At 36.4% G+C, this 25,778-nt stretch overlaps 2 protein-coding genes across 4 annotated transcripts; both read left to right on the top strand.

Moving 5' to 3' along the window:
* The first annotated feature begins 133 nt into the window (after positions 1–133).
* On the top strand, positions 134–17,488 carry LOC121386101. Its single transcript, XM_041516899.1, has 5 exons — positions 134–204; positions 2,598–2,906; positions 10,752–11,012; positions 14,783–15,097; positions 17,310–17,488. Exons 1-5 carry the CDS (start codon positions 135–137, stop codon positions 17,486–17,488), a joined length of 1,134 nt encoding a protein of 377 aa, XP_041372833.1. The 5' UTR covers position 134.
* On the top strand, positions 17,316–25,770 carry LOC121386696 (Fc receptor-like protein 5). Of its 3 annotated transcripts, none has more exons than XM_041517691.1 (6): positions 17,316–17,570; positions 19,122–19,400; positions 21,567–21,686; positions 22,045–22,075; positions 23,655–23,692; positions 24,759–25,770. In XM_041517691.1, the coding sequence occupies exons 2-6, from the start codon at positions 19,235–19,237 to the stop codon at positions 24,917–24,919; spliced, it is 516 nt and encodes a 171-aa protein (XP_041373625.1). In that variant the 5' UTR covers positions 17,316–17,570; positions 19,122–19,234; the 3' UTR covers positions 24,920–25,770. The 3 variants fall into 3 exon arrangements, with proteins under 3 accessions (XP_041373625.1, XP_041373623.1, XP_041373624.1); XM_041517689.1 differs by having other exon boundaries at positions 23,652–23,692; XM_041517690.1 differs by lacking the exon at positions 17,316–17,570 and having other exon boundaries at positions 19,016–19,400; positions 23,652–23,692.
* Positions 25,771–25,778: the final 8 nt, after the last annotated feature.

The raw sequence follows: 25,778 nt of genomic DNA, 5'->3' as shown, positions 1-25,778 counted from the left end.
ATAAAAGGAAGCTCTACCATTGCAATATGCACAAGCGAGTAGTAACATGAGATATCCGTATACAGGGAAGTTAACGAAAATAAATCGCTATGCACTTTACCCTCCTTGTTGTAGTTTCGGGTTGACGCTTAGACATGGCGCAGGGATATCGCTACAAGTTCTGCTTCTTGTTGGTTCTTATTGCCATGATTCATTCAGCCACTGGTTAGTATTTTAACCTAGTATCTTTCAGATTATTGTACATCTTTCTGTATAATACCCGAGCACTGCTGAACTGGTTTCAGATTAACCTTTCAGATTATTGTACATCTTTCTGTATAATACCCGAGCACTGCTGAACTGGTTTCAGATTAACCTTTCAGATTATTGTACATCTTTCTGTATAATACCCGAGCACTGCTGCACTGGTTTCAGATTAACCTTTCAGATTATTGTACATATTTCTGTATAATACCCGAGCACTGCTGAACTGGTTTCAGATTAACCTTTCAGATTATTGTACATCTTTCTGTATAATACCCGAGCACTGCTGAACTGGTTTCTCCTAGGCTTTTATGTTATCACGTTCTCTCTAACTACAGCCCAAAAATATGTTGTTTTTCTTGGCTGCTCGATCTAACTACGACTAAAACAAGAACCCCCACCCCCAGAAAAAACCAACATCCCCCCTCACGAATTGAAAAAAGAAGAAGTAACTAAAAAACTAAACAAAACAAATAACAACAAAGAAACAAACAATACCCCCTCCCAACCCCTCAACCAAACCCCAGCCCTAACAACAGTAAACCCAGAACCCTTCAGTATAATTTTAAAGTAACTTACTATAATATATTATTATTCCCTTTGGTATTAATGTTCTTTTACCTTTTATAATAACAATAATAATTATAATTTTTTTCTTCTTTCCTTCTCTCACTCTTTATTTCTATTTCTAGTACTCTTCTTCCTAGTCTCCAGAACATTTCCCCTTCAGTTATGTAAGGCTTATGCATTGCTAATATCCCGTTTTACAGTATCATGTTAAGCCTATCTGTTTCATCTGAATATTGAATACTATGTATGTGTGCATACGGCTCGCGCCCTTTGTGTTCCCTTTCGTCTATCTTTGGCTTCATCCCTGTTACTCTACACGTCCGTGTCTGTCTGTCTGGCTCTCTCTCTCTCTCTCTCTCTCTCTCTCTCTCTCTCTCTCTCTCTCTCTCTCTCTCTCTCTCTCTCTCTCTCTCTCTTATGACTACGTGTCTTTAGAAATAAAGAGTGAGAGAAGGACAGACAGACAGACAGACAGACAGACAGACACCTACCAGTAAGCATATAACTTAATGAAGAATATAGTTAAAACGCATAAGAAGTAAAACACTATTAAGTTATAAACCCACACCAACACTAACACCTTCAGCTGGTTCTTCGTCTAATGCAGGGCGGGATTTAGCTAAGTTGGTTGAGTTCTCGCGTAAGGTGCTTGCGTCGCAGGATCGGACAACCTCGGCGGATCCATTCAACCGATATTTTTTCTCGTTCCAACCAATGCACCACAACTGGTCAAAGGCCGTGGTATGTGCTTTCCTGTCTGTGGGAAAATGCATATATAAGATATCTTGCTACATTAGGAACAAATTTAGCAGGTTTCCTCTGATGACTACGTGTCAGAATTACCAAATGTTTGACATCCAGTAGCCGAAGATTAATTAATCAAGGTGCTCTAGTGGTGCCGTTAAACAAAACAAACCGTAACATTCGTCTACTGCTACCGAATTTACAGACAACGGCAGCTGAGGGTTTGAAGACTCTTAACTTATTTTTACATGATAAAATCATTGCAGACACACGTCAACAAGTCTCTGTTTTCCCAGCAGCTTCATCTGCTGTGGTTGTCAGCCTCTTGCCGGGGCTTTCTTTGTCTCTCCCAGGTTTCTGTTTATGATATTTGGATTATCTTAATAGTTTATAATTTAGACATACACGATTCACTTAGAAGTCTTAGTATGTAGAAACGTGACACGCTTTAAAAGCCCTGAAACTACACGAAACATGGAAGATAATCATTTAATAGAGGACGGAAATCATTTCCTATGAACTGAAATACAAGTCTGTCTTCATACAAGGACCATAAATAGAATTAAAAAAGGCAAGTTGGATGCTCTTTGGATGTGCTATAAAAGTAATGTATAACTATATACGTAACATTTATAAACAGGGAAACTACATACGTCTTATAAATATGTTTAAAACACACTTCTAGATTTAATATGTTTAATATTAAAATACAATGAAGTGATTTTGGCAATTGCGGGTAGATTGCAGTTTTGACACGAAGTCTTAGAGGAAACACTCTACATTTTTTCCTTAGTAGCAAGATATCTTTTGTATGCACATTCCCATAGACAGGACATCACATGCCACGGCCTTTGATATACCAGTCGTGAAGTATTGGATAGGACGGGAAAAACCCAATCAGAGAATGAGTCCATTGAAGTGGTTCGAACAAGCGAAGCAAGGACTAGAAAGCACGCAAGCGGCGCATCCAGTATATGAACTCGCGACTCTCAGGAGGCAGGGCAGTAGTCTCTCTAATGTCATTGTTTATTAACTTTTAGGTCAGTCCAAGTTAACAGCATCTGGACGATATGGAATTGTGGGTTCTCCGTTCACATTCACGTGTAGGACTCGTCCCACTCCTGAGATTACGTGGTTTGAGAATAATACAGAGTACAGGATGCATTCCCACGGACGAGTTGAATGCCACTATCTTTCGCCTCATCCGACAGACTACACTTTCAACTGTTCAGACGAAATCTACTCACTAACAATCAACTCTGTGAACATCAGTCAGCACGGAACAGTTTGGAGATGTGGAGACATGTTTGGGCCACCAGAGAGTAATACAGTAGTGCTGGAAGTTCGAGGTAATATTGCAGTTTCAAATTTTACTTTAAGTACTTTATGTGTATTATGGCATACCTTTTTCACCAACATCATATGTGACTGATTTGTCATTTCGGTCTGCTGTTTTGATGTTTACTATATTTTTACCAATAATTATTTGGAAAACGACTGTTTACACCAAAAATAGCAGATTGCAGTTTTAATATTTTAATATTCTAGAATTAAGTATGGACAGATTATCTCTTGGATGGCTAGATTTGTCTTTTGTTATCACAAACAAAAGCTAAAAACAAAATAATAATAATAATAATAATAATAATAATAAATAAATAAATAAAAAAAAGAAAAGAAAAGAAAAGAAAAGAAAAGAAAAGAAAAGAAAACGAAAAAGAAAAGAAGAGAGAGAGAGAGAGAGACAGAGAGAGAGAGAGAGAGAGAGAGAGAGAGAGAGAGAGAGAGAGAGAGAGAGAGAGAGACACACACACACAGACACAGACACAGACAGAGCGAGAGAGGAAGAGAGGTTCTGCTCTGTATTGATAATTAAAAAAGAACATGAAAAACGCCATTAGCACTTGACATGGACTTTTTAGTTGAAATATGTGCCCACGACAGCATGCTTGAATCTTAAATCGATGTAGAAACTAAAATCAAGTTAAAATTAAATAATAAAAATGTGATTGGTTGTTAGGTTTTACTTTCGCTCGCAACACACCATTTTCTAATGTACTTGTTCATAAAAATGGTATTAAACTGGAAGTCGTGTAGTATTCTCTATTTATTATGTCATACAATTATGGTGACATTGAAATTCTTAATAATGTATTAATATGTATAGACAAATGTATTTGTAAACGTAATTAATTGGACAGTAATTTAAATATTTCCACTATATGGCAGTGATAGAAATAAGAAAAAAATCCATTTGTCCACCGGACAAGTATACCACAAAATCGACTTGTCCACCAATATATATATATATATATATTTTTTTTTTTAATTATTATTTTTTTAATACATATTTATTGTCCTAGATCATACAGCAGTGTCGGGGTTGGGAGCTCCGAATCACTGCTTTACATTTTATCCATGGTCTAAGCAGCAACAAACTGTGTTAAAAATAACAAAAACTAATAGAAACTGATTCAGGGTGAAGTTCAACTCATACATACAGATCAACATACATGGACAGTGATCTATAATATAACTATTGTTAGGATCCGAGATTTAAACGGGAACAGAGAAAATATCGAATAAGAAGAAGAAGAAAAAGAAGAAGAAAAATACACGACAGATATAGATGGCATAAGAAGAAGGAAATAAGTTGTTTTCAATTGAATAAGACATGAAACCCTGCGATCTCCAAACAAGCCATGCACTAAATCAGTCTTAATATATATTGCTACATGTATATATGTATACATTATATTTTCTTAATAATTAATTATATCTATATCACTATCACTCACTCATTAAAGAGGTTGAGTTATGGAGACCATTCTTTAATAAATTTTTCATAATGGCATTTTTTAAATAGAATATACTCGTATCTTTCTATTTGAAATTTTTTGTGCAATATGTTTTTAATGGCAGTGATTTCTAAGCATTTTTAATGCATTTTTGTACAGTAAATATAGTATTTTATATTAATAATTAGCCAATTAAGAAAGTTATCTTTTTCATTATTTATGAAACCAAACATGATATTATTTTTATTAAAAGTAATTATATTCCCAGTCTTAGTTAATATCCAGGCTTGTACCACATCTCATCGTTTTTGGTCTCATTACACTCTACAAATAAATGTGATATGGTTTCAGGATAATTACTACATAAATTGCATATATTCGAATCGACGTAGCAATCATATGTAAAAATGTATTAGTAGCTAAAATTCTTTGAAATAATCTGTATTGGAACCATAATAAAGTTGAATCGTTCACGCATTGGAAAGGTAGCAAATAGTACTGTTCCCAATCACTTGGTGTAAAAATAAATCCCTGATTCGTATATTTAATTTGTGATTTTGGCGTTACTGATTTGAAGTTTATTATATCGTACATATCTTTACATCCTCGTTGGCTTTTTAACAATAGTTTTAGTTTATATGGAAGAATGGGTTTATTTATTGTTGTGAAACTGTCATCTTTCAAAGTATCTAAATTTTTAAGGTATGATTTTACTGCTTTTACCAGTGAAACATAGTATAAGAAATTTGTTGTTGTATGATATATATTTATAAATTTATCATAAGATAAAATATCACCTTGTTCATCGAATAGGTCACTTATGAAAATAATGCCTTTGCTGGCATAATTTTTATATATAAATGGTTTTCGATCTATAAGTATTTCACTATTATGCCAGATGTTAGTACATAAAATATCGTTTACACTTTCAGGATTATGTTTATTTTCTATCTTTACCCAACAAAGTAATGTATCTCTCCAAAACTTATTTAGAACTTGGGTGGCTTTTCCGATAATGAAATAATCTCCATTTATCATATAATATCTTACATTTTCAGTGCAATCAAAGTACGGTATGTGATATTTTTCAGATCATATACTTTAAGAATTTGATAACTTTGCAAATTAGATGTAAATTAGTCGAGGTCTCGGCACTAGGTTTATTGACATTTAAGCAAACGTACTTGGGTGACACTCCATGATTGACGTATGCATTCATAGGCATCACATAAAAACATTTCAATGGCAATTTGACACTGATAGCTGACCAGCGTTCAGAAACCAAAAAACGTTAATGCATAACTTTATTTTGATGTAAGGACATCCAAAATGATGTCATTTCCATTAAAAAATACACCGCGCCACATATTCTTACGTCATTTGAATATCTAGTAATGGCGGACTGGAATTAAAGTTGCGTGTACAGTTTACAAAAAACACGTTGTATTAAGCTTGAGCTTATATGATAAAGATATTATTACCCTCGTGTATTTCGGTATCGTCAATATCATATATTAGGAATAAAAATAATGTACCGAAAAACACTCTGGTAATAACCTCTATATATTATTAATTCATTTGTTGATACGTTTGTAACAGACTTAAAGAGATAAACCCACTTTGAATTACTCACACACACAATCTTCGTATCCACGAACTTTTTAAAGCGATCATGAAGTTACTTACATTTAACATTTTGAGTCCTCCTACTGTATAGTCTTGAGTTATTACCGGTAGATCACGTTTTAACTTTTCAGGTTTATTCTGCCAAATAAATGTTAAAAAATAGTGTATTTAGAGTTTTTAAGTACATTTCTCTTGGGTTTGGTAATGATATTAGAAGATGTGTAATAATTGGTATTATTAATGTTTTAAGAACTGTTATTCTACCTAAGACTGTTAATTTTCTTATAGACCATCTTTTCAATGAATTTTTAATTTCTAGTAGCTTAGAGTTAAAGTTAAGTTCATTAATATTTTCCAAGCTGACAGGAAAGTTGATACCAAGTAAACTGAATTGAGAAGAGGCCCATTCTAACTTCCATTGTGCATGGTGATAAACATCTTTAGAAAACTTTTTACTGCCTATCCAGATAGCCTTTGACTTAGAGTAGTTTATTTTTAGACCTGAAATATGCTCATAATAATCTAATACCGTATGTGTACTGTACAGGGACTCTGGAGATCCATCTAAAATAAAACTTGTATCATCTGCGTTTTCTGACATTAGGTATTCCTCACCATCTATATTTATGTCTTTAATAGTTGGATTATTTCTAATAATAATTGCAAGGATTTCAGCACATATTATGAAGATATATGGCGACAATGGGTCGCCCTGCCTGCAGCCCCTTTCTAACACAATTGGTTCGGATAAGAATCCATTTTGTATTACCCTAGAAAAAAACTTGTTATAAAACGTTTTAATCCAGTTTTTAATAGATGATTTAAAATTTTAAATATCAAGTACTTGGTCTATGAATGGCCATGCTACAGAATCAAAAGCTTTTTCAAAATCTATTAATAACAGTAGGCCGGGAATGTTGTGCGTTTCGGTATGCTGCATAATATCATATATTAGTCTTATATTTTCTCCAAAGTATCTTCCTTTTATGAAACCAGTTTGGTCTTTATCTATTATTAAATCTAATATCTGTTTTATTCTCTTAGCGATACAACATGATGCCATTTTGTAAATACAGTTTAATAATGTTAAGGGTCTCCGATTTTTAAGATATTCTTTTGGTTTATTTGCTTTTGGGATACATGTAATTATACCTAACGTTTGGACATCAGACATCTCTTTAACAAAATAACTGTAGTTAATAGATCGAACTATGAAATGACCCAGATCTATCCAGAAAAATTTAAAGAATTCCGTTGAAAAGCCATCCGAACCTGGGCTTTTTTCATTTTTCATACCTTTTAAATATGTTATTACTTCCGAATATGTTATTTCGCCTTCTAATTTGTTTGCGTCGTCAACACTTAATTTATTGAATTTTAAATTACGTATTTTTTCCATCACGTCATTATAGTTTTACCCAGAGGGTGCAGAGTAAAGTTTTTGATAGAAGCTTTTGGTTTCCTTTAAAATTTCTTCCTGTTCATTAATTTCTTCTCCATTATCTTATCGTACTTTTGATATTAGTTTACTGTAATAGTTTCTAGATTCTAAGTGGCAAACATATTTTGATGGTTTTTCACCTTCTAACCATTTTGCCTTTGATCTAATATAATTACCTTTAATTTTTTCTTTTCGTAATTCTATTAATTCATTCTTTTTTGCCTCAATTTCATCTATTTTGCTGTTTTCATTTTCCTCTAGATTCTTAATTTCTGTGCAAAGCTTTCTTTCTAATTCATTCTTAGCTTTCTTTTGAAAAGCGGAAAATGATATCGTTTTACCTCTTATTTCCATAAGTAATGTATCAATAAAGAGTTAAACTGAATTTCATCTGTTGGAATTAGTTGTAAATTTTCTTTATTATATATTGGGACTGCATACTGATATTTAATGTTGTCAATTATTTCTTTTTACTGTTTTAACATATTCTTTATTTGCTAACATAGAATTATTAAATTTCCATAGTCCACTTCCTTTTTTAATTTGATGGAGCTTTAAACTTAATACCACCCCAGCATGATCTGACCGATAGCTATTTTCAACCTTTACCTTTTTAGCGGTATGCATTAGATTATTTGAAACAAGGAAGAAGTCTAGTCTAGCTTGCTTGAGTGGAGTTCTTTTTTTCCAAGTATATCTTCGATGGTTTGGATATAATTCCCTAAATGGATCTTTTATATCAAACAATTCCATATTTTCGATAAAAAAGTTTTGAGCTTTTGGGTGGTTAATATATTTATAGTTTTTGGTGTCTAAATCTTGATTTAGTACTAAATTGAAATCGCCGCAGATTATATATTTATCATTATCAAAATCTTTAATATTGTTTAGTATATTTTGAAAAAAGATAGGGTTATCCCTATTTGGTCCATATATATATATTTGTAATCGTAATTTTTTCTCCTTCTATTGTTATATCTAATATAATAAAATTTCCTGAGTTATCGATTTTGGTTTTGTGTAGCTTGTATTCGAAGTTATTATTAAACATTACTGCTACTCCTCTAGAATTTGATGCTAAAATATCATTTGTATCCCCATTGAGACTGTATGTATGGTTCTAATGCTGTTGTGAAATGCGTATCTTGTAAACAATAAATGTTAATGTTCTTACATTTTAAATAGTTTAATACATCTTTTCTCTTTTAAGGGTGATGATTTGAAAACAAGCCATGGTATTTCCATGTGTAAATTGTTACAGCTTTCAGATAGAATACACAATGCACGCATACATGTAGCAATAAGTAGCATATAACTTGCTTGAAGACAGCAGGTTAAATATGAGAGATGAAGTAGAATGATAGAGATAATGTACATGAGAATTGCCAAAACAAAGTTGTCCGCCAATATATCCACTTGTCCATCTATGTAGGGCGGAAAAATGTGCCTGTCACCAAATGTCAAAATAATGTTACTGTTGTCCTTTATTAATCATGAGCTGTTACATATACTAGTACGTACAAGTTTACATGATGCAGTGAATCTCCTCTAAACAGTAACCTAAACCATGGGCCAAATTGGGCCCACGTAAGTTCAATGGATATCAAGTTTACATGATGCAGTGAATCTCCTCTAAACAGTAGCCTAAACCCATGGGCCAAATTGGGCCCACGTAAGTTCAATGGGTATCAAGTTTACATGATGCAGTGAATCTCCTCTAAACAGTAGCCTAAACCCATGGGCCAAATTGGGCCCACGTAAGTTCAATGGGTATCAAGTTTACATGGGGATGGACGTAAACGTTTTTGTTGTATTCTGTTCACTATTAAATATGGAAAAAGTAATAAAACTGTGAAATAACACCTACAATCAAATGTGGATACAATGATGCAATTTATAAGCACTTAGCGTGGGAGGTGGGGGTGGGTTTTCATCATCAAACCACGCCGAAGTATTTACTTTGTTAAAGACACGTTAAAAACTTAACTAAAAAATAAAATTAATGATTGTCCGGTCACTGCGGAAAGGCCTACGCAACTCAAATAACTCTATAGTAACAAAGCTAATGATAAACTTAATGAATAAGGTGTACTTTTCTTACTTCAAAATAAAAGTTTCCATTTAACTTCGGTTGCTTAATTGTCATTTGTCAAAAACGCAACACATGCTGAAGTAAAGGTACCGTAGAGTGACAGCCTCGTCCTGTGGGTCCGTGCGGTGTCAGACGTACAATTTACTTTAAATAAACACAATGGAACTGGATGATTTGTCTACTGTTCAGTTTCGAAGTATAGTACAAAACATTCATTTAAAAGATGCGTTTGTCGATGAGCCAATCGCAACGCATAGGGCTTCCTCGGGTCTATTAATAGACATGGGAAACTCTTTGTCCCGGAAAACGCGAAGGCGTTCTAATAACATTCACTGCAGAGATATATTTAAATATAACTTACACCTAAATAATAAAATGATAATGTTAACTAATATGTTTTTTAATCGTAGATTAACCCGTCTGACAGGTTTGCGTTTTATCACATTACCGATGATGTAATCAGTAATTCACAAAAATGAAAGGAAAACTGACTTTCACATTTGTGGTAAATAGACAACTACTTCGTTTTAAACTTAAACAAGAAAACAATAAAATAAAATAAAAAATATTTTTTAAAATACCAACGGTATCGAATATAATTTGTCGATCAAATAAATGATGTATATCAGTCGAGACGTTCCGAGTGGGAAATTCGGAACTCAATCACAACTCCAAGGTATTCTTAATATTCACGAGCTAAGACTATTATGTTATCAAGACCATGTTTATTTAACTCAAACCACGGTATTTGTATGACATTTTGTGATGAGACACCGCTGATTTCGTAGGGTTTTTTTAAATATTGTTTTAAGTACAACCATTGCTAATATTATTTTTGGGTTTCTTTTTTTTTTCTTTTTTTTTTTACATGTCCGCCGGATAACCACTAAGGTAAATTATGCTGGTCCGAGTAAATTTTCACTTGTCGTTACAAACGGACAAGTGCTTATTTCAAACACTGTTATGGGCATTTAATTCCTGCAAATAGAAATACACATTTTGTGTCTCGGTCTGGCCTGTACATTCATATTGTTATTGTTGTTATCGTTATCGTTTTTGTTATTGATGTTACATACCATTCTTATCTTTCTTTGCTGACAATAGATTGTTTGTTAATCTATCTATCTATCTATATATCTATCTATCTATATATCTATCAATCGATATATCTATTGACCTATATATCTACATACGTACCCACGTACCTACCTACCTATCTATATGCTATACATTTTAGACGGCCCAGGTTCATCACTTCATGTGAACACCTCTTCATCAATACTTGCTAACGAAAGGGATGACGTAGTTGTTTCATGCACAGCAGACTGTTTCCTCCGATGTGACTACACGTGGACGTTCAATGACAGGACAACAAGCAACACAAGCATTCTGTCCATATATAGAATTGACATATCACAGACTGGAGTCTACATGTGTACCGCTGTCAACCCAGATATACGACAATCGGCAAACACAACAGTTCGGGTGATCGTCCGGCGTGAGTATTAATTAATGTACGTTTATTAACAAAACACGACTGAATCGTTTATATGTTTTTTTTTCAAAAATGTAGCTGGATGAGAGGAGTGATCGTACTATTTCATTAAACGTGATATGTAAAAGTGCATATAAAAGATCTCTTGCTTCTTTCATGTCGGAGTAGTGGCACAAGTGGATTCCAGATGCTTTCATTCTCTGTCTTTCTATTATCACTCTTACTCACTATCTCTGTCTTTCTATTATCTCACTTACTCACTATCTCCAAGCCCGTAGCCAGCATTTCGAGTGGGAGGGTTCGACTAGGTATGTGCGGGGGCCTTTTGGGAATGAATTAGCCTGAGGGCATCCACGAACATATTTATGAAAAGCAAAACACATTATGTTCTTTAAAAAAACATATCATCACGAAGCACATGCAGCGCCTGTTAAGAGTACGGGTGTATTCCTCAAACGTTTTCAGCAACAGGGTTTGCCTAAGTTATTACATCCCATTTCATGTTTGTCACTGATGCGTCATATCATCAAAATGGCATCTACATGTTGGCCGTAAAACGTTTGAAATACCTGGAAATAATTATTGGCATGGTAAAGTACCTTCTGTGCCAAACTGACAGAAGAATATTGCATGATATATATATATATATATATATATATATATATATATATATATATATATATATATATATATATATCGTCAATTGTCGAAAACCGTACGAAATCGAAAACCGTATTATTTTACTTCCGGGTATTTTGTAATGTATGTGCATGTTCGATCGTTGACACGACAACAACGTCTTGTTAAGAAAGTACACTTAAAACAAATTTCCTTAAAAATGCGAAAGAAAAGGTAAGAATAAGTTTTATGCACAAAGAAATGTATTATTACAGTTAATTTGTACCCTTTAATCTTACTGAATGCAATGCAAATGCATGCCTAAACAGCAACAGGTGCACGACGGAATCCAGACAATCAAACAAGTCTGCTAGCACTGCCGATTGAGTAATGACTGGTCACTTCCGGATAGCCGCTTTCAGGTCACGTGATTGTAACATGACTGTTTTCGCGGGAAAAGCCGATTTTGTGTTGTTGTCATTACGTTGATAACATCATAGTACGGTTTTCGATAATACTTTTAAAATGACGTTTTCTTACCACCTGGTGCAATTCTTGATGGAACAGAAATAACATGTGAGTATATACTTCCCTTTTTATACATTTTATTTCTAATGTTGTTAAATTGATAGCCTGACATGATTGAGCATGCGCACCAGCCATTTCCTCTTAGTCATACGGTTTTCGATTAAACGAGGATATATATATATATACTCTTCAAAAGAAGAAACGCAAAACCACATTGTCGTAACATTTGGAGAATTGATTTAATTATTGAATGGTGAGTCCGATAATTACCAAATGTTGCAGGATTGTTCACAATTCACTCTAGTCCATTGTGAGTAAGTGATAGGACACACCACCAAGGTCAAGGTCATCTGGAGTCAATACCGAGTGTGGCCTCCGCGTGTGTTGACAACTGCCTGGCACCGCCTGCCCATTGAAGCAACCAGAGTACGGATGACGTCCCGGGGGATGGTGGCCCACTCGGCCTGCAAGGCTGCTGCCAGCTCGGGCAGGGTCTGGGGCTGTGGTTGTCGCTGTCGGAGGCGTCGGTCCAACTCGTCCCATAGATGCTCAATTGGGTTCAAATCCGGTGATATCGATGGCCAAGGAAGGACATTAATGTTGTTGTTCTGTAGGAAAGCCGTTGTGAGACGTGCTGTGTGAGGCCTGGCGTTGTCATGTTGGAACACTGCGTTGGCGTTGGCCATAACTGGAACGATGTGTGGCCGGAGGATCTGGTCAATATAGCCCTGTGCATTCAGGTTGCCCTGCACGTGGACCAGGTCAGTTCTGCCAGTGTGTGAGATGGCTGCCCACACCATGACACTACCCCCGCCGAATATGTCCACTTCCTGCACGCAGTTTGCCGCATAACGTTCACCACGACGCCTATACACGCGACATCTTCCATCATGACGTCGGAGCAGAAATCGGGACTCGTCACTGAACCACACCTGTCTCCATCGCAGTTGAGGCCATTGTCGATGAATCTGGCACCACTGCAGTCGGAGTCGACGGTGTTGTGGTGTTAAGATGACACCTCAAACTGGACGTCTGGCACGAATTCCTACCTCACGTAGGCGGTTCCGTACGGTCTGGTCGGATATCCTGCGCAAACCTGGTATTGCTGCGGCTGTGGAGGTGGCAGTAGTCAATCGTTCCCGAAGGTGGCGTACCCGGATGTAGCGGTCCTGCCCGGGGGTAGTGACCCGTGGTCGACCGGATCTAGGGAGGTCACGTGTTGATCCATGTTGCTGGTAACGGTCCCACAGTCTGAAGATGGTGCTTGGGGACACATGGAATGCCCTGGCAACGGCCGTTCTGGATTCGCCTGCGTCTAGTCGGCCGATGGCATTGTTTCTCTGCGGTTCACTGAGACGTGGCATGTCCTGGATTGTCAACTGTCGGCCAGATACAGAGGCCAGGCAAGCGAACACCCGGCACTTTTATACTGTCGGTGTTCATGTTGCACGTGCAGACAACGCACGTGCAGTGGTGACATGGTTTGCACGTGGCTGCGTTTTTGCGAATATTCACATTTTGGAACTTTATTGTACAGTAGCTGCGTTTTATCGAATGTAACCGTGGGAATGTGTTTGGGACATGCAATGACCTTATATTCACAAAGCATGAACCGGTAGGAAACATAAAATCGGAGTTATAACCCATTTGTACCCTTTTGCGTTTCTTTTTTTGAAGAGTATATATATATGGTAGCCAGTGTCGATGTCAATCTCTGTAATGGTTTCTTTTATTTCTACATTTGGTTAATACATCAATTCAAGGTGAACTGCTGGCATTGTCATTTGATAGTATCGAAGTCTACGAGGTCATCAGTATAGCAGAAAGTACAATCAAACATTTTTGCTACATGTACGTTCCTTTGTTTTTGTTTTATTTTGCCAGATTAGTTATAAATTATGAATCATGTACACTGCAGCTTTGGTAAGGGGAGTGTTAAATGACGAAGACAAGCAAATGTTGTTTTATGGGAGAGTTGCAAAAGTTACAATTAATTATTTGTGCAATATTTAAAAAAGAAAAAAGGTGGACCTCAGACAACCCCCCCCCCCCCCCTCCGAACCCCCCTTAAATACGGGCCTGATATCTGTGTTTGTTTCTTCTATACAGTTCGCGCCATAGTACTTATTACATCTTGCTTTTTAGGGTATACATGCTAAGATAAAAGTCTTCTCCGTTCAGTCAATATAAGACTTACATTCTAACTGGATGTGTCACTACGCGTGAAGGTGGTAGAATATTGACTGTCTTAAAAACAAGATCTTATGTTTGAAAATACATAGGCCTTGTTAATTTACGTTTCTCTGCAAATCATTATTGAAAAAGGACGCCACCATCCTTAGTAGTTAAGCATTACAACCAAACCAATATTTTAAAATATATATATAGGCCTTATTTAGTTAATTTCTTGTTTTAAATTTAGTCATTACAACCACAGTAATGATTTAAAACACACAGACATTATTAATTTAAGTTTCTAAGTTTGAAATCATTTTGTTCAATACGGATGTCACTGTTTTTAATATTTAGAGATTACAATCAAAGTAATCTTTTCAGATATAAAGACCGTATTAATTTGTTTCTTTGAAATCATTTTGTTCAAAGAGCTTATTTCTTTTGATCTGTAGGTGTGGCCCATTTGACGACATCCGGACCATACGGAATTGTGGGTTCTCCGTTCACATTCACGTGTAGGACTCCTCCAACTCTTGAGATTACGTGGTTTGAGAATAATACCGAGTACATGATGTATTCCTATGGAAGAGGAGAATGTGATATTGATATTTTGTCACACATTCCGAGAAACTACAATTTCAGCTGTTCACATGAACTATTTACCCTAACAATCAACTCTGTGAACATCCAACAGCATAAAACAGCGTCGCGATGTAGAGAGATGCGTTATAGACAAGCGAGAAACACAATAGTGCTAGAAGTTCGAGGTAATAAACACAATATAATTGTGACGGAACATGCTCTTATTTCTTTTCGCCTGTGGCGATATTAATTGTTTTAGAGGGCCGTGTGCAGTTCCAATATGCACTTAAGCCCAGGTGGGCACCTTGTTACGTAATACCTCTGCGCGACGGTCGTCGAGCTCTTTCTAATACACACCCAGACCATGTGCGGAGGCCATGTGGCCAGTAGTTACGTAATACCTCCGCTAGTTCGGTACGTTCGGGGTATTGCTCTAGGCTTGTAAGAAAAAAATACCGCTTGGTCGCTGTGGAAATATACACATCATAAGATTCGGTTCCGCGTACTGTCTCCGGACCAGTCTGGGATTTTATAATAAATAGCTAGGGTTTTAGAGATATCGGGGAGAAACAAAAGGAAGGCTCCAGGGGATCGTTGTCCGTCCGGACTGGAAAATATTTTATTTCTGCTCTGTGTATAACCTTGATGTGATTGATGTGACTTTAAATATTTTAATACTGTATCATACCAATATTATTTAGACGGTGCTGCCGGTAATCTGACGCAGTAAACTGTAGGCTCACTGTTCTAATATATATAAAAAGCGTAACCAGTCATCCTAGAGGTTATTGTCTTTATTGTGATAGGTACCAGTATTAAGTCTGTATTACAAGGTTATTGAATGAGTAGTTAAGGGTTAATTAAAAATTAACCAGTTAGGAATAGAGTTGTAATTCCTTTATTAATTAAGTTCCCCTGGAAGCGTTTCTCAATTATCACACGAGTGGGTGTTGTGTCACGGTGAAGTGATTATAATATTGTGTAAACTAGACACCTAGAGATTAACTAATTAAGTGATCAGTTCTGGGTTGTTATTATTTGTTGTTGTTAATTAACTACTGCGGCAGTACATTTGTCAGCGTAGTAGTAATACAGATTCCAAAGTGTATTGTGTTTTTGTTGTGTTTTCTAGTGAACTAAACGTGCTATAATAATATATACTTTATATAAGATCTTATCTCTGATCATACCTAGACGAGCCACGCGGGTTTCTGAACTGCCCGTTACAGAGAGATCTAATAGATATACAGTTGGGAGAGATATTTGGATAATCGTGTTTCATTCAGTTACGGGTATTATAGGATCCCCGTGACAATAATTCACATTTATAGCCAAACTAGCGACATGTATATAGCCCTTCACAGCTTCCACGAACATTGTTTATTGTAACCCCCCCCCCCCCCCCCCCCGAAAAAACCCACCAAAAAAATCAACAACAACAACAACAAAAAACAAACCCACACTATTTTTTGGTGCAATTTAGAAAACAATAAATAACTTGTTGTAAATACCATATTCGTCAGTATCATATATTAGGAATAAAAATAATGTATTATTCGTCAGAGGCTCGCATAATACAATTTTTATTCCTAATATATGATATTGACGATACCGAAAAAAATATTTCTATATGAAGATGTACATTTTGTACGTGGATAAATATTTGTATCCTACAACCGCCGTTTATATTGACAGAATATGATGACGGATAAAGCAAAGTTATATTCTACTAACTACATTACAAAATCGCTCATTTGACCTCTAGGTCATCGTGCAATATGGCACAAATAACATAAATAATAGCTTTTCCCCTTAATTCGTATGGTCTACTGGATAAAGATAATAATTAGTTAATTACGTCAGTTATCTGCTTTATCTTGTTCAGACCGAATGAGAAATCCCCATTCTTACCTTCACAGGATAAAGATAATAACTAGTTAATGACGTCGGTTATCTGCTTTATCTTGTTCAGGCCGACTGAGAAATCCCCATTCTTACCTTCACAGGATAAAGCAGATATCCGACGCCATTAACTAGTTGTGCGGGACGTAGCTTGATGTGCGGTCGGTCTGGGATCGATTCCCGTTAGTGGGCCCATTGGGCTATTTCTCGTTCCAGCCAGTGCACCACGACTAGTACATCAAATGCCGTGGTATGTGCTATCCTGCCTGTGGGATGGTGCATATAAAAGATCCCTTGCTGCTAATCGAAAATAGTAGCCCATGAAGTGGCGACAGGGGGTTTCCTCTCTCAATATCTGTGCGGTCCTTAACTATATGTCCGACGCCATATAACCGTAAAAATAATGTGTTGAGTGCGTCGTTAAATAAACCATTTCCGTTCCTTTCATTAACTAGTTATTATCAATGTATATTATATGTTAATATAATTTTCTAGATGGTCCTGGTTCAACAGTACGAGTGAACGCACCCTCTGCATTAATTCCCGAAGAAGGAAGTGACGTAGCAGTGTCATGCGCAGCAGACTGTTTCCTCCGATGTGACTTCACGTGGACGTTCAACGACAAGACAATAAGCAACTCAAGCATTCTCTCTATATCCGGAATTAACAGATGACAGACTGGAATCTACACGTGCACCGCTGTCAACCCAGATACACGACAAACGGCAAATACAACAGTACAAGTGGATGTGCTGTGTGAGTATTAATTAACTGTTTTTAGTACATACACAGAATGAACATTAATTTAAATACAAACTAAAACGTTTTATTTTATTTTGTTACCTGTTTGCTTATTATTATTTTCATTTCATTTCAACTTATATTCGTGCTTATATCCAATTAAAGTTCAATCACGCTGTCCTGGGCACTCACCTCAGCTATCTGGGTTGTCTGTCCAGGACAGTGGGTCAGTTAATTACTAGCGGTTAGTGAGAGAGAAGAGGGTGCAGTGGTCTTACACCTACCCAATGAGTCATTAAAACCCGCTCTGGGTGGGAGCCGGTACCGGTCTGCGAACCCAGTACCTACCAGTCTTATGTCGGATAGCTTAAACACGACACCACCGAGACAGGTAATTAGAATATATTTCTGAGTATTTTCTTATTTTACTGGGTTCAGTGGTCTCGATATAATACAAGTAAAAGTAGGACAACGTTCGTCTGAGGTATAATAGGTGCTAGGATCAAACCGCCTCGGCAGATACTTTCCCCAAGTTCAAAGAGCATTACTATTAATCATTATTATTATTTAATATTTTTAATTTATTTTTATTATTATTATTATTATTTGTTATTTTTGGCGGGAGGGATTGGGGTTATTTATCGGCCCCTATATTATACATTATAAAGACTACATCAAATTGCAAATTTAACCATCACTAAGATATGTAGAGGACATTTCATGTTTTTTGTCAAATATGATGTATATCTCATCGAGTGAAATTTGCAATCATATCTCACGAGTCGCTCTTGCAAACTTCACGAGATGAGATATAAATCATATTTGACAAAAAAACATAAAATTTTCTATTTATTACATAACTTTTGGCAATTTACCTTTATTTTTAAAATGCCAGTAGCAAAATAGTTACAGTGAAGATAACACTTTCTACAGTGACGATAATTCATGTTAGAGTGAAATAATGAAATTTTCACTCTAAAATGTGTTATCGTTACTGAGTGACTGATAACACTTTTATTTCACTGATATGTTAAAATATTTCATTAAATGTTATATAATAAACATGTATAATAAACGGCTTTGGAAACACGTTAAATGTTTTATCTTGCATACGTTTTTTGCTATTTAGCTTTAAAAAATTGAACTCTTTTTTTTATGAATGACCCAAAATATCGTAGTAGTTAGTGTATGTTTAATGAATGGTAAGCAATATTTGCTACAAACATTTCAGTTTGAAAGCAAACGCTAGAAATGAAACAGTTCTAAATCGCTTGTTCTGATATAAAGTTTACTCTTAAATGCAATGTAAATTTAAAGTAATAATTTTATATTTTAATTTTTACATATCTAATTTAATATTGGTCCTGCTAATATAGTTGGCACAAATTTCTTAATGTAAATAGCTGTTCAATGCTTTGGGGTGTAAAGCAAACGCTGTTTGTGGCATTGGTTACCAGAAAGCATATTGAGTGTTTGGACAGGTAATTGCGTCTTGCTACCTGTCAAGTTCAAATATTGCAAACCCAAATTACTACATCAAAAACTGCTTTACGGTTACATTTTCAGACCAACCTGTTATTAAGTTGTTGCAGTTAAAGAAACCCGAAACTAAAGCTGATGTTGACGAAGTAAGACCCATCACTTTGATCTGTGTTGTCGACAGCAACCCGACATCTAGCATGAAGCTGTTCAGGGGCAGACGACTCGTACGACAGATGACGAATGTGACGAGTCTGGAATACACCTGGCACGAAGCTGTGTGTCAAACCTCGGGGACGTACTCGTGTGAAGCAGAAAACAGCGTGAAGTCACCGGCCAGGCACACATTGGAACTGGCTGTGGAATGTATGATACAGTTATATGATATGATATGATATGATATGATATGATATGATATGATATGATATGGCATGACATGATAAGATAAGATATGATAAGATTTGATATGATATATGGCATGACATATGATATCAGAACTCGATTTTAAGCATTTGTTACCTACGGCAATTTTGAAATGTTTTCGCCGTAGCAAAATGCTTACCGACGGCAATTTTGAGCCCGACTACGGGAATTTGAAACCAATAACTTTGGCAACAAACATACAAATCAAGAAACGCCCCTTCAACGGACGTCAATAATTTTTATCCATCGGCACCCCCCCCCCCCCCCCGCCATCGGTTAATCCTGTGACCGACGGCAAGTGATATTGCAACTACGGCAGTTGTCGTCGGTACCGTTGTAGAGTTCTAGCCCTGTGATATAATAGAGAACATTGCGTTTTTAAAGGGACAGTCTCAAAGCTGCACCATGACCAAACATATTTATTCATTTTGCTTGTGAAACATAAAGATCATACTTTCATATATATATATGCCCACTATATGCTTATATCCCCCAAAAAGGTATATCTAAGTACATTAATTTACTACTATATTATTTATATTTATTTTAATTTGAAATTCAATAAGGGTGACCGACACGTTAACATGTCACGTCACAGTTTGAATTTGAATAATATCTTGATAACATCAAAGAACTGGCTGTTAGTTTATGAATATTGGTGGATATTTTCTAATGCACTTTATATGTTTTTGCCAAAGATTCTCGAGGAAACCACAGTTTACGCGGAAAAGCAGCACATTACAATTCTGATATTCTAGTTAATTATGCTAAGCTTATATGTGATCAATTAATTTGTAGTTATTTATCTCAAATATATGTACAAATAACGAAATATAGTTGGGGCAATGTAGAATAATCGCACTTTTCGGTGTTTAGAGGTGTGGAGGGGTATGTATAAAAACCTCAAACTAATCAGTTTCGGAGGGGAAAAAAGGACGTTTGTTTAATATCTCAATACATTTTAAACCATAGCTATTAATTGTGATGTCTGACTTCATGGTTATTTCCATTATTAATAGAGAAAGAAAGAAAGGAAACCCGCTGCCACTATATGAGCTGCTCTTAATGATTAAGCAGCAAATGATATTTTATATACAAATGTTGTTTTGTTTAACGACACCACCAGAGCACATTTATTTATTAATCATCGGTAACTGGGTGTCAAACATTTGGTAATGTCGACATATAGTCTTAGAGCTGAAACCCGCTGGGGATATTTTGCATGCACCATCTCACAAAACAGGATAGCACATACCACCACATTTAATATACCAGTCGTGGTGCAGTAGCTGGAATGAGAAATAGCCCAATGGGCCCACCGACGGGTATCGATCCCAAACCGACCGCGCATTAATCGAGCGCTTTACCACTGGACTACATCCCGCCCCTCAAACGATCTTTTATATAGACTTTCCTGTAGACAGAACAGTACATACCACGTCTCTTGATGTACCGGTCGTGGGAAACCCCGAGTCCGTCAAAGACAATCGAACCTACGATCTAACGCCCCTCAAACGATCTTTTATATAGACTTTCCTGTAGACAGAACAGTACATACCACGTCTCTTGATGTACCGGTCGTGGGAAACCCCGAGTCCGTCAAAGACAATCTAACCAACAACCTAACGCATCTCAGACGAGCGCTCTTCCACTAAACCACACCCTGCCATGAATTGGAGGGGAGTGCAGGAGAAATTCTCAACCCTGAACGCGAAGAAATGTTTATAGAGTAAAACTAATTTATTACCTATATTTAGAATTTCTTAGATATTATGTCATTCGGTTCCAAAACAAGGGAATAAATAAACTGCATCTTTCTAAAAAAAAAACCCAAATGGTGGGATTGGCCAGTGTTATACAAATTCCAGTAATAGTTCACGTTTATTCATTTCTTATAGCAATATCATACGGTTTTTATCTTTGCGGATTGCATTCAATAAATTATTTACATGGTGGAGTTTAAATAAGAAATTAAATGTGCGGTTTGCTCAACCCCTACCCCGACGCGTCACTGCATCACCCCCCTCCAACCTCCCCCCCCCCCCCCCCGAAAAAAACACAAAAAACAATTTGCTCTGAATATAAAATGTCTAACTTGTGTGTTTGTAGGTTTTCCAGGTAAAGAAGACGGTCGGTTCGCGGCAGGTTTTGGGGCAGGGATTGGAACAACAGTTGCCCTACTCCTGCTATGTGCAGCAGCCGTCCTTTTGTACTTCCGGTTGAAGAAATGTAAATACAGCATTACTTTATTTTAACTGAATATTTATACCACATAGCGAATATATATACATGTATATAGGTATGTGTGTACGTGTATCTGTATCTGTGTGTGTCTGTATGTGTCTGTGTGTACTTGTGTGTGTGTGTAAGTGTGAGTGTGTATGTGTGTGTGTGTGTGTTTTCTCTCTCTCTCTCTCTCTCTCTCTCTCTCTCTCTCTCTCTCTCTCTCTCTCTCTCTGTGTGTGTGTGTGTGTGTGTGTGTGTGTGTGTGAATGAGTGTGCGAATGTAGGTATGTGTTTGTATATGTCTGTGTATGTATGTAATGTTAAATGGAGATGTTAAATATTTGTTTTTATTGGATTTCAGCTCGAAAACAGAAGCAGGAGAAAACCTCGAGGTATGATTGCTTGTCAATCTGTATACACAAACACACACACACACACGCACGCACGTACGTACGTACGTACACGCACACACAAACCATGTTTTGAGGTAGAAATGTGGTCCTATATAATAATTTTCACTAACAACTGCTACGTTTATCTCGAGCCAGTTGGTTCGGTCTTTCCAACACGAACAGCCGAACAGAAATACTCACTACTCCGCTATTCAGAAAATATCGATGTTCTAATGGTCAGAACAGAAATACTCACTACTCCGCTATTCAGAAAATTATTGATTTCTAATGGTCAGAAGAGAAATACTCACTATTCCGCTATACAAAAATATTGATGTTCTAATAGTCAGAACAGAAATACTCACTACTCCGCTATTCAGAAAATATCGATGTTCTTAGCAAAACAAATCGCTCACTATTGTTTCTGTGTGGACGTTGCAATACGACATGTACAACATTCCCACTCCTCACATCTTCTGTACGAATCAGATTTAATTTTAAAACTCGTATTTCTTAGATTGAGTTTGATACTAAATTCCAGTTTTGCGCAGTGATTATGACAACTCTGATTTAATCTTAAACATAATTTATCAGATATGTCTGGTACAAATCCATTTGGAATTTCAAAACAAATCGCTCACTATTCTTTCTGTATGTGGAAGTTGCCATAGGATGCGAAACAATGGTCCGTGACTTGTGTCTATAATTCCTGTACAATATTCTCACTCGTCAAATCCTCTTCTGTACGGATTCATTTTTAATTTCAAAAATCTTTAAAAATAATTTAGTTTAACGACATAACTAGAGGAAATTAATTTTTGTATCATTGGCTATTGGATGTAAAATATTTGGTAATTTTGACATTTAGTTTTATAGTGGAAACCCGCTACATTTTTGTTGTATGCACCATCCCACAGACAGGATAGCACATACCACGGACTTTGATATACCAGTCGTGGTGCACTGGATATGATTGGTGCAAAACCATTGGGGCTGACACATTAAGTTTAAAATGCTAGTGATAGCCAACTTTGTTAACCCCAAGTAATCTACAACAACACCGTTGGAGCTCATTGATCAGGATATGCCCTTGGGATTTGTTTTGACTGGCCAGTAGGGCCACTCACAACGACACTTTGACTCGCCCGTACACCGTTAGAGCTCATTGTTTGATATATTAATCATCGGCTTTTGGATGTCAAACATCTGGTAATTCTGATATAGTCAAACATCTGGTAATTCTGATATAGTCAAACATCTGGTAATTCTGATATAGTCTTAAAGAGGAAACACTCTATTTTTTTCCGTTAGTAGCAAGTGATCTTTATATGCACCATCCCAAAGACAGGATAGCACACACCACAGTCTTTGATACACCAGTCGTGGAACGAGAAGTACCCCAATGGACCCACCGACAGGGATCGATCCTAGACCGACCGTGCACCAAGCGAGCTGTTTACCACAGGGCTACGTCCCGCCCCAATGATATTGCAGAACACGTTAGTTTGTCTTCGTTGCTGCGTTTCACAACTTTGAATGTTTCTGCGTGATTTGTGTTTTACTTTTGTGATTTCAGCAGAAACACGGAACAGCAGCTATACAGTAATGCAGCTTTTGGTGAGTATAGGATTGGATGGGTCAATTACTAATTACCATGATAATGTATTCAGTACAACAGTAATAAACATATCAAGGAACATATGTTATGGCTTGTAAGGATATATTTCATCTTTACGGTTTTCACCGTTGACACTTGTCTAAAAAGTAAAACAATAAAAGCTTTATTGTCCACATAGTTCAAGATAGTCAGGTTAATATAACCAGTATGACCCATATGTGTCGTAATGATTTCGCGTGCATAGCGAATGACGTCATTTTGGGAAGCGACGTCATAACTTAATGTGGCTTGTTCAGTCTAAACGCTTATACAATGACGTCATTTCGGAAGATGACGTCTTTTCGTCGTCTCTTTCTTAGTTACGTTTCAAATGTTTTGACATGGTCCTAGCTTGTTATTCATAAAAATAATATTATGGATAATGCGGATAATAAAGAAATTATTACACTCGCGTGTGAATCGTATTGATTTTACGAAACGAGTGTCGGGATTCTTGTATTGCCTGAGCTCGTATAATAATTTCTATTTATTATCTACGTGGTTCAACATAACCGAGTTAATAATAATCATACAAAGCACATGTTTACTAGCGTAATTTTGGGAAGCAACGTCATAACATGACGTTGCTTCGCCAGTCCTAGCTCAGACTGGGCAGTTGAAATATGACGTCATGTATTCGTCTCCTTCTAGTTGTGGCTGAAACATTTTGAGTTGGGTCTTGTTATAAAAGAAATTATTACACTCGCGTGCGAGTCGTAGTGGTTTTACGAAACTTGTGTCAGGGCTCTCGCTCGGGCATTAAAAAAATCCTGGCACTCGTTTCGTAAAATCAGTACGACACACAGGCTCGTTTAATAATCTCTATGTATTACACCTCCAATATTTTGAATATACTACGTCAAACACCGGTCTTCATGTTTGTAGTCTCAAATGTATGGACGTCTGCATCATAACAACACATTTAATTGATAATTACTGCAAATCCTTGTTATTGTTTGTATACAATTTGACTACGATGATGCTACTTTAATTTGAAGGCTTATTGTGTTATTATCGTTCCTATAGGTAATCAAGACAAGTCTGCTAGACCGGAAGCTCACGCTGCACCGGAAGCTGATAATACTGTATACTCATCGCTTGGCGCAACAGGTTCTGAGTCACCCTATGAAGGTCTTACATTTGATAACAGAACACAAGAAGTGACGTACGAAAACGTACAGAAGTGAACGCTGTTGATTGGTTCCTTTCATCAGACTTGAACTCCGTTCACTTGGTGAACTGCGACTAGAGATATGCTGATATCATAAAGCAGCAGGTGTTGACAGAGTAGTTAACGAATACATTAAGTCAACCGCTACGTTGCTGATGCCAGTTTATGTTAAACTTTTTAATACTATTTTTGATAATGGAGTCTTACCAGATGAATGGCATATCGGTATTATTATAACAATTTTTGAAAACAAAGAAAATTACCGACGAATCACATTACTTTGCTGCTGCTCACAACTTTAATTAGTAACCGTTTAAGTTTATTCATTGAGGAAAATAATACGATTAGTGAGGCCCAAACCGCGTTCCGTAAAGGCTACTCGACTACAGACCATATGTTTTACATTACGTCACTTAATAGATATCTTGAGAGAAAAAAAATTATATTGCGGTTTTGTGGATTTTAAGAAAGCATTCGACACGGTACCTAGAATACAGCTCTGGCATAAACTACCACAGCATAACATAACCGGTAATTTTTTTAGAATTATCCATCAAATGTATCAAGGCGTTAAATCAATGATTGTCGTAAATAATCAGCAATCTACTTTATTCCCATGTAACAACGGTATCCGTCAAGGTGAAAATTTATCCCCTATTCTATTCTCCCTGTATTTTTATGATTTAGAAGATTATTTATCTAGCCATGGATGTGAAAGGGTTTCCCCTACAGGAGACAACCAAGATCACACAATAGATATTGCTTTACACATGCGTTGCTTGTTATATGCAGACGGAGCTGCCCTATTATCAACCACTGCAGCAGACCTCCAACACACCTTAAATATGTTTTATCAATATTGCAATAAATGGAAA

This window comes from Gigantopelta aegis, chromosome 12 (genome assembly GCF_016097555.1).
Source record: "Gigantopelta aegis isolate Gae_Host chromosome 12, Gae_host_genome, whole genome shotgun sequence".
Taxonomy (NCBI): domain Eukaryota; kingdom Metazoa; phylum Mollusca; class Gastropoda; order Neomphalida; family Peltospiridae; genus Gigantopelta; species Gigantopelta aegis.
Note: the sequence above shows the minus strand (reverse complement) of the source record. Positions and strands in the feature narration are given on the sequence as shown.

Excerpts from the sequence above, each read along its gene's own strand:
- LOC121386101 (XM_041516899.1), top strand. The coding sequence starts at position 135 with ATGGCGCAGGGATATCGCTACAAGTTCTGCTTCTTGTTGGTTCTTATT. Across the intron at positions 11,013-14,782 it reads AGTTCGGGTGATCGTCCGGC|GTGTGGCCCATTTGACGACA; the intron begins GTGAGTATTAAT and ends TTTGATCTGTAG. Across the intron at positions 15,098-17,309 it reads AATAGTGCTAGAAGTTCGAG|ATGGTCCTGGTTCAACAGTA; the intron begins GTAATAAACACA and ends ATAATTTTCTAG.
- LOC121386696 (XM_041517689.1), top strand. The coding sequence starts at position 19,235 with ATGAAGCTGTTCAGGGGCAGACGACTCGTACGACAGATGACGAATGTG. Across the intron at positions 19,401-21,566 it reads ATTGGAACTGGCTGTGGAAT|GTTTTCCAGGTAAAGAAGAC; the intron begins GTATGATACAGT and ends GTGTGTTTGTAG. Across the intron at positions 23,693-24,758 it reads ATACAGTAATGCAGCTTTTG|GTAATCAAGACAAGTCTGCT; the intron begins GTGAGTATAGGA and ends TCGTTCCTATAG.